Here is a 9500-nt window from a genome sequence, read left to right on the forward strand (position 1 = left end):
AAGATTTTTAACACAGAATCCTCAGGCTATTTTAAAAGGTGTTAAAACATTACCAGATCCTAGATATCGGTTCCAAGGTATCTTCTCATACTTAAATGTATAATATTAGCACCTTATTCGTCTTTATTTATAGATGATGACTTCATTAACCAATATTTAATTAATTTTGAGGTGTCTTTTGTGTTTGCGTACAGTAACAAGATTGAAAGAAAAGAAAAAAAATTATGGGAAGGTTGCCAGGTAGTTACGCTGTTGAGGGAAGATTATTAATTAGAAACCCAGGTGCGGATGCAAAAGGGATGCTAGATTTACAATGGACAGTTTCATTATTCTTCTTCTTCCTTATTTAGTTTTCAACACTCCAATAAACAAAATCTCAACGCGCTTTGCGCAGAAACGTTCTTTCACGATCAGGTTTTCTGCTGCGTTTTTCCTGTTTTCCCGTTTTGTCGTCTGAGTAAAACCACGAAAAACAAAAAAAACGAAAAACAGTTGTTGATCTTTTCTCTCTTTTTATATCCCACTATCAAATATCACCTGAAGGTCTTCCTGGAAATGATGCATTGAAGTCCGTATTTTAACTATAAATAGACTAAAACAGACACGCGTTTTTTTTTTTTATAAGAACAAAATATATAAGAACATAAGGCTTCGAGGCCCAAGAATTTAAGAACATTCTAAGAACATACTAAGGCTTTAGAGACTTAAAAACATGCAATTTCTTAAGAAATTACATCAAAATGCTCAAAAATGCTGAAAATAAGAACATTTTAAGAACATTTTTAGGCTTCAAATCCAAAAAACTAAGAACATCCGAAGGCTTCGAAAATTTTTGACGATCTTATAAAAAAAACGTTTACCTACACCTAGAATCAATGATCCATCAATTGTTCTAAATCTCTGTTCTTTTGGAAATGATGCCAGGAAGTTTTGCTGCATGCATTATTATGTTTGTTATTATAGTATACTCTTAGGGATGTTCGAGGTAAATAATCACACACAATTCTATTTCAAACGATAAAAGTAATAATCTTTTTCATAATAAAGCCATAACAGCTATGAAATTTACTTCTCATTTCCCCAAACATGGATTATGAGTTACATTATTTGGAAATGATTAATTTTATCCCGTGTCGTTCTTACCCAGCTGGCACATAACGTTGTTTTAACGTTTGTCTAACGTTCACAGCGTCTATATAATGGTAGATGAACGTTGAAACAACGCTGTGTGCCAGCTGGGTATTTTAATAAAAATGACTTAGGTAGGCTCCTGCCTCTGACATCTTTCCATAGAGAGAAACTAAGTGGAATTTTTGTGACTCCGAAATTTTGGAAAGACCCCTTCCACATTAAATTCACTTACTAATTATATGATTGTATAAATATCCATGGGTAATTACCAGTTTACAAATATAAATTTGGAAACTTCCGTGTATCAAGTCATTATAGCGAGATCTTTTTGTTTAGTAAATTAGGGTATTATTTCAAAGAGGTTAATTTATCAATTAGCATTCCTCCGACTTTATGTCTATAGCTCTTCATCTTTTTTGAGAACTTTCGTTTATCACAAGTCTTCTCGATTGTTAAGGATTTAAAGAAAACTTGATTCATTTTTATCGTGGTTTCCCTTTGGTATTAATTGCATTTGATGAGATTAATCAGATATTGGATCGTATTGATTGATAACTCTGACATATAAAGCTCTATACACATATTCTTGAATACCATCAAAACTAGGAAACTATGAATAGGTGAATATCAAAATGTTTACCATTACTTATTTTATTTCTAATAATTTCTTCCTTTCGTGAAAATATCTACTAATTCCTTCATTTTCAGCTCTTTGGGGGCATTTTAGATCAAATATAAGGATATATATTCTAATCAAAATTTTAAAAAGAGTTCTGAAGAGTTTGAAATTTCCTGCCTTTAAAAGACTTTGAGTTTACTTATTTTCAGCTCTAGCAACCCCAAACTGATTTGACGTGAAATGTTTAAAGTTGTTTTAAGAATTTCAGTTTTTCAAGTCAGAAATCCTTAATTGATACCTATAATTTTCAGTACCTTTTTCATCCTTAATTAAGTTTATATCTTCGATAACGTCACTCACTCCCTCTCACTTTGTTGCAGGTATCATTAACAGTCGAGTACTATTGCAAATTAGGAGAAATGCGGGTATTTCGCTTAAATAGGATGAATTATCCTAAATAAGATAAAATCGATAGCTTAGTTAGGAGAAATAGAAGAAAAAGTTGATTTTCTGAACAACTTCAGAGATCCGCGTCTTTTTAACTCTCTGAATCAATTATACTCATAAAGAAGATCATGTTAGGCCAAATGTTAGCTTCTTATCAGCGCGGAGTGAAAAAATATAAAACATTTATCCTATTTTGGATAAAATATACAAATTAGGAGAAATAATGCTTTTGTTACACCGCTTTGCCGTATGAAAAATATGAGCGTGAATGAAAAGTGTCGAAGGACGAGAAAGTGTTCATTCTCCTTGACACAAACCACACAAACGTAAATTGCGCAAATGTGTCTACTACAATAGGATAAGTTTATTTATATCTAAGTTTCTATTTCTTCAAAACATCGTTACGAGCAAAGTTTTTACTAAGAGAGTTTGATGCATAAAATCTGAAGTTTGTCAAAAGTTGAATAACTTCTGAACGCACGCTGACTGATGGATCAGACTTCACAAGCATACTATACTGGCTCCAAATTTCTTAAATTTATGCAAAGCTTGACGCGGATCTCTGAATTTGTTCAGAAAATCAACTTTTTCTGCTATTTCTCCTAACTAAGCTATCGATTTTATCTTATTTAGGATAAATCATCCTATTTAAGCGAAATACACGCATTTCTCCTAGTTTGCAATAGTACCTGACTGATTAACTCGGTATAAGGTTTTTTCGATAATTATGATCGCATTCATTTAATTGGCTGGCTTTCCTCCTTAACGTTTTATAAGAAAGCATCCATGAAATCAAGGTTGTCAGTTCTTCAATGTTAGATTTTTGAACACAGTAGTAGAACTTCTTTCTCTTCCTCACCCATTGGTTGATTCTTTCTTTTCAATCAATATCAAACCCTTTCTCTAAGGCCCCTCAAAGTTATTTCAAAATAAAAAATATTAGCTCACCTACCTATCAATTACCTTTCAATGCTTGATAATTAGATATAATTGTTCTTACAACAAAAAATATATTGTTAATCTCTTATGAAAAATTGCAATTGATGCAACCATAGTATGACGTTTTGTCTTGATTGGGTTGGCTAAATGAAACCACTTCTTCCTTTACTCAAAGCCAACCTCCTTGCATTTACGTCTTTAATGAGGAGGTCCCCCAACGCTACGTTGTTTCAACGCCCATCTAACGTTTTTGCTTGTTATTGACATAAAATGGAAACTGTTTTAACTTTTTCCAATCAGCTTGAGGGAAGCATTTTTACTCATCGATGTTGATGTCGCAATTTTGATCATATTGAAATATCAGTTTATCAATGATTTAGTCCTATCTGATGCTGGCAACTCTGAGAAAATGAATAGACCACGTTTCTCAATGTTTCTTTTTAGCTTTTAAACAAAGTATGTCAACTTCAAAATATTCTTTGCCACGGAAAGTCATGTGACATTTTTTTCAACCAATAAGATTTGATAATTTCGAGGGTAAAACAAACACTATGGTTTAACTCACTAAAAGATTATGTTTACTGAAAACGCATAATTAACCTTTAGTAAGTGTTCTTTTGTACCCCAGTTCTGACGTCATGCAGTGACGAAGAATGATATTAATGAGTTTTAGTCGAGTATCATCATCAATTGACAAACTTAACAAGGGAATTAAAAGATTCATCAAAATAATAAGAAAAATTCATGGTCAATGCAAATGATTTCCAAAAACCTTTTCCAGTTCAATCAATTAATCACTGTCAAACTTCTTGGATAATATCAATCAACCATTCAAATTAATTACTTTTTATGTAGAAAAATTGAATGGAGAAGAAATTGAAAAATTATTTCATAACATTGAAGACAAAAAGGATAGCGAAGAAGAGAACATCCTTCATTAATTATCCTGAGGTAGCGGACATACTCGTGTACGTGCTCGATCCAGCAAACGAAATACTTGATTCATTAATCGTTTTTGTGTAGTGATGATACCATAGTGTCCTAGTAGGTTGGTTCCCCTTTCTTGAAAATTGAAAAAAATCTCCTCTGCCACCCCCCCCCCCCCTTTGAAAATTATTTTTTAATTTTTTGCTCACAACATAATACTGCTTCTATTCATGTTATATCGTCCCTATATACAAAGAAAAAATGTAAATTGTCACCACCTCGAATATAAAACACTATTACATGTTTTTAGCTTGAAGTTGAACAGATATATTTCATGTTTTATGTTTGACACCAGAGAACCGAATTGCCCAAGCTTTTCCCATTTTCTGAAGAAAAAAAATACACCCCCACCTTTTTAAAAGGGGGGGGGGGGACACTATGGACACTGATGAAACGGTGTTAATGATACTGGATCTACCAGTAAAATAATGCAAGAAATTTTACAGTTCTAAACTTGGTTCTTTTTGTATTAAAACAATTTTCTTATAGCGCTTAAAAAAGAACAAACCAGCAAAAAATCTGAACCTGTGAATTTTGAGAGTTAAAAAGTAGCATAAAAAGTTTGCAATGAAAAAAAATAATAGGAATAATAGGCTGTTCCATTAAACATCCATACAGGGGGGGGGGTGGATGAACCTTTTCACATCAAAATTTTTTTTTGAAATTTGTGGATATCCCCTGGAAAAGAAACAAAAAACAAAAATTTAGGGCGCGTAAAATTTTTAAGGGCGCGTGAAAATTTAGGGCGCGTAAAATTTTTAGGGTGCGTGAAAATTTTAGGGCGCGTGAAAATTTAGGGCGCGTAAAATTTTAGGGCGCGTGAAAATATGAAGGCGCGTGAAAATTAAGGGCGTGGAGGCGTTTAAGGCGCGTGATTTAGCAGACTCAGTCTTAGTATTTTTTCATTGACCTTTTATTCTAAATGTCATTTTTATCGTTAACAATGTTCAGTCGTGGCTCCAGCAGGATTACCAAGACGTGGACTTTTCTACCCAAAGGAATTGGGTATTGAATGGTACTGGAAACCAATCAATGATCCATATAATAGTACATTGATAAAAAATGTTTTCTTTACACCAGTTTGAACAATTCCTTGCTAATCCCTCAAAATGCCAATCCAAGATCTGTCAGCACTGTGAACCACTCATTCTTCACCAAATTCACTTTGTTTACAAGTCCTACACGAATTTCATCTTCTTCGTTACTTTAATAATTTTTCACATTCAAAAATGACATCAGTCCCGTCCAACGAAACCCGTTTACTTTCGATTTCAAAATCATCCAATCGAGTTTCTCGTAAACTTGTCGATGTTAATCGTTCTCTATCTTGTAGTTGTCGATTTTTATTGCTCTTCAATATGCTATCAAAAGATGGAAAACGTGAACGTTTCACGGAAGAATTGTTTTTCTTGTGATTCCCTGCTCCATTACCGTCTGTTCCTTCAAATACTAGCGTGTTATCAGTGTCTTCCTGTGGTATGATGATTCGTTGGTCTCCACGCTCAAAAATTGAATTCCCTCTCAATATGTATGTTGGTGCGCGCCACTAGAACGACATATACTTGAAAATCAAATTAACGATAGGGTTTAACGGCTTTATGGGATTCTTAAATTTAAATTTTCAAAAAAATTCTCTCCCCGTTGTCGAGGAGGACGGATTTTCCAGAGGGCTGCCTCTGAAAACTTCGAATATCTTGTTTTCCAAGCCCCCTATATACGGGGAGGGGGTAAATGGTGATATATATATACGAAAGTTACACAATCTTTTTTTATCTCTACTACCGATTATCTTTGCCTTTAGGCTACTAGAGGTGTTCAACAAATCAAGATTTGCATTCTACACTACGTCAAAGGGATAATCAGATGGTTTGAGATATTTTGCCTGCAGATAGCTTCTAGGATTTTAGGAAAAATCTATAAATTTTTCGGTGTACTTATTTTCCTAACTCAAGTTATGCCAATTTGAAATCTCGAAAAATGGGACTTTTCAGGGACTTTTCACACTTTTTTCTATTGTTTTAAAGCAAAGGTTCAAAATTTCAAAGTGGCATAACTTGAGTTAGGAAAATAAGTACACCGAAAAATTTAGAGGTTTTTCCTAAAATCCTAGAAGCTATCTATAGGCAAAATATCTCAAACCATCTGATTATCCCTTTAACCTAATTATTGGAGGAAGACAAAACGTAGAATGACTGAATTGTTAAGAAGAGTTGTTTAAGATAAAGTGATTAACTTACCGCCCGCTTCTTGTGTCTAAAAGAAAGTGAGCAAAAAATGATTGATTAAATCCAGTTAATTAATTCTATACAGACTTATCTTAAGATTTGGTACAGTAGTACAGAGTGACTGACACCCAACTTTTTTTAGTCAAAGTTTCTCTGAAAACCCCAAATATTAGGTTATGTTTATACCTTGAAATTGACTGCTTTGTATTCAAAAACTCAAGAAGGTAGGTTTAATGTCTTTGAAAATTCATTCAAACTTTAATTAAGGGGCTTGGGGCCAAACGAAACTTTACTCACTTTCTGTATCCCACAAGGAAGATCACTATGACACTGACAACAATGAATATTCCAACAACGGACACAGTTAATATGATTGTTTTCGTGTCCGGTGTATGGCTAGTAGTGTCCGGTATGATTGTTGTCACTTCGTTGTTTGTCTTTTCTCCTATAGTGGAATTGGTAGTGTTTTGACTCAATATTGTCGTTTGAATCGTTGGCATATTGTCACTTGTCTTCGTTCGATGTGTCGAACTTGTGAAGTTTTGCCCCATCACTGGCGTTGGTATCTTTGCTTTGTCGCTGGTACGTGGTGCTACTGTATTTGCTTTATCAACCATTCCCAGACTGGAATTGTTATTTTGTTCGCTACTCTTTCTTTTTGCAGGAAATGCTGTGCTCACATTATTTGTTGTGGTCATTGCTGTTGTTTTTAGTATTGCTCTTGTTGTGTTTCTTGACGAATCTGTTGAATGTGACTGATTTTTGTTGACAGTTGTGTTGTTGGTTGGTTCATTGTTGATGTTTGGAAACACTGGTACGATTGTCGTTCTAGTTGCTTTGGTTTCCAGCTTTGTTGATTTTGTTTCACCTTTCTGCATAGTAGTGGTTTCTATCTTCGGTTTACTTGTTCTGGTCGCAGTTGTTTCTATATTCGGTTTACTGGTACTAGCTGGAGTCATTGGAGTCCATGTAGTTGATAGCGGTGGAACTACCGTAAACTCAGTTGTAGAGTTTGTTTGCACTTCATCCTGTACATTTTGTTGTAGTAGGTGCGATACTAAAGGTGTGAAAATCTTAATTAAAAACAAAGTGCTCTGAATCTTTACAGCTCTTCAACTGAACGTGGCAAAAAATTGCTAAGCTTTTTTTCTGATTAGTCGAATTGACATAACGATGTTATATTAATTAAAATGATTAATTTTCTCGAAATTCAAGAAAAACGCCGAGGCCTGGAATACTGTAGCTGAATTTTATGCCAATTAAGAGTCAACATATTTAAAAAATGCTATCATTAAACCTATAATACCTCGGTTTCATTTTAGTTTATCAGTACATAAAAAGAAGAATGTTTAGGCCCAAAGTGTCACCAAAGTAAGAACAGATGTTTCCCTTAATCGAAAAAAATTACTGGTTCTTAAAAAAACATTTTCTTGAATTGAAACACTTTTCCTACGTTTTGTTTTACCAAGAAACTTGACCAATAGACAGCTACCATCTTTGTAAATCATCTTCACAAGTGAACCATTCGTTATCGTGCTGTTTCCCTATAAAGAAATTGAGAATAGTTTTCTACAAGATATTTAAGCCTATCAATCGTTGGAGAGTGAAATTAAATCAAGAGGTTTCAAAGTACTTCTGTACCAAAAATGAAGTTTCTAGCACAAAAGCAAAAAAGTTTTGTTCTTTTTTCATTTTTCATCTTCAAGTTTTTTGATTTCTTTTTCTTGAAAATTATAGAGTTCTGAATTACCTTTTCAACGGTATATAATTATAATATGTTCGAATTTGAACAATTCGTTGAAAAATGGTAAGCAAAACACTTATTATGTCTGAAGTTGTTGCATTGAGTTTATCAAAGAATTTTAACGTAAATTTCCGTTTAAGGTTTGATATCTTGTTTAAAGTGTCATGGGATCTGAAATGCATTTGGATCTTAGGATTATTCAAAGCAAAGATAGTAATTGTGACGAACGAATTTAAAATTCTAAACCTATATTATCGATTCGATGAAATTTTTACTCCCTACTCGGATATAGATTTTACCTCTTCAACTCTTTGCCATCGTTGAGCGCTTGGGAACATCCAAACTTCTGCATGGTCGAATGCAGTACTTGAATTGTTATTATCGTGACCTATATGTAATTTGTCATCATGTATTGACATAGTCTTGAAAAACTTACACCCAGTTAAAGTACTCATTTTTTCATTATTATAACATTCTAATTTATAATCACTATCTTCAGTTGCTGAAAACAATGTTTGTTGTTGACCACATTTACAATGTGTTTGTTTCTTCAATGGATTCTCATTACACGGCGATAACGAATCTCCTGTTTCAGCTCTGGTGATTTCCATCAGTTGCTGATCACCAAAAGCTGTCAATGACATGACTGTATTTACCAGAAATATTATAATGCAAAATCTTTTATTCATCTTCATTTTTGTTTTTCTAAAACGATGACAAAGTTTTCTGATACAGTTAAGCGGTGACTGAGAAAATGCGATATATGTGTTTTTTATAAGAACAAAGTTGTGTTTTTTTAAGAACATAAAGCCTTTGCAATTATTTCCATAATTTATAAAAAAATTACACAAAAATGGTTGCAAAGAATGTTGAAAATAACTAGGTTAGGTAAATAAAGCTGAACCATAGAGCTTTTCGGCGGTTCCATACGGGAAAATATTTCCATCTTTCCGTATTGATCGATCCTGCCTGTTCATATTTTATTAGCTAACGTACAAAAAGGAAAAAAGTTCAACAACATTAAAAAATGTATACTTTCTCTTAAAAAATTTGTTTGTTCGACTTTTAATTTTCAATGAATTTCATCAAAATCTGAATTATAAACCTTTCTTGTCTAGAAATCACAAGACTTGCAAACAAGAACGTGCATTATGTTAATTAAAATGTATCAAGTTATTAAGTTTCTTTTTCGATTATTTTCACAGGTTCAGTCATTGTTGGCATCAAAAATGAACAGTTACGAGAAAGTCAAATTGTCATTTTGTCCTCCCTAAAATATGCATTATTTTTTCCCTAAAGCTTAATAAAGAAATTTTATTATTAAGTGATGTGATCGCTTACTTGTTACTTTGAGCGCAGACGATGTTGAAAGAAAACCTTTCCTTTCCCTGATAAATAGCTACAGTCG

At 33.2% G+C, this 9500-nt stretch overlaps 1 protein-coding gene across 1 annotated transcript; it reads right to left on the bottom strand.

Annotated features, from left to right (window-relative positions):
- Positions 1-4983: 4983 nt before the first annotated feature.
- LOC136810864 (transcription initiation factor TFIID subunit 12-like) lies at positions 4984-8793 on the bottom strand. Its single transcript, XM_067067455.1, has 5 exons — positions 8392-8793; positions 7802-7892; positions 6646-7405; positions 6361-6376; positions 4984-5669 (listed from the first exon to the last, which is right to left on the bottom strand). Exons 1-5 carry the CDS (start codon positions 8785-8787, stop codon positions 5325-5327), a joined length of 1608 nt encoding a protein of 535 aa, XP_066923556.1. The 5' UTR covers positions 8788-8793; the 3' UTR covers positions 4984-5324.
- Between the last annotated feature and the right edge of the window lie 707 nt (positions 8794-9500).

The sequence above is a fragment of the Clytia hemisphaerica genome, unplaced genomic scaffold, assembly GCF_902728285.1.
Source record: "Clytia hemisphaerica strain Z4C2 unplaced genomic scaffold, Clytia hemisphaerica genome assembly, whole genome shotgun sequence".
Classification (NCBI taxonomy): Eukaryota; Metazoa; Cnidaria; class Hydrozoa; order Leptothecata; family Clytiidae; genus Clytia; species Clytia hemisphaerica.

What these genes read in the sequence shown, in the direction of transcription:
- LOC136810864 (XM_067067455.1), bottom strand. Translation starts at nt 8,787, where the DNA reads ATGAAGATGAATAAAAGATTTTGCATTATAATATTTCTGGTAAATACA. An exon ending in GATGGCAAAGAGTTGAAGAG is followed by an intron (nt 7,893 to 8,391) that starts GTAAAATCTATA and finishes ATTTCTTTATAG; the next exon opens with GGAAACAGCACGATAACGAA. An exon ending in GTTTCTTGGTAAAACAAAAC is followed by an intron (nt 7,406 to 7,801) that starts GTAGGAAAAGTG and finishes TCACACCTTTAG; the next exon opens with TATCGCACCTACTACAACAA.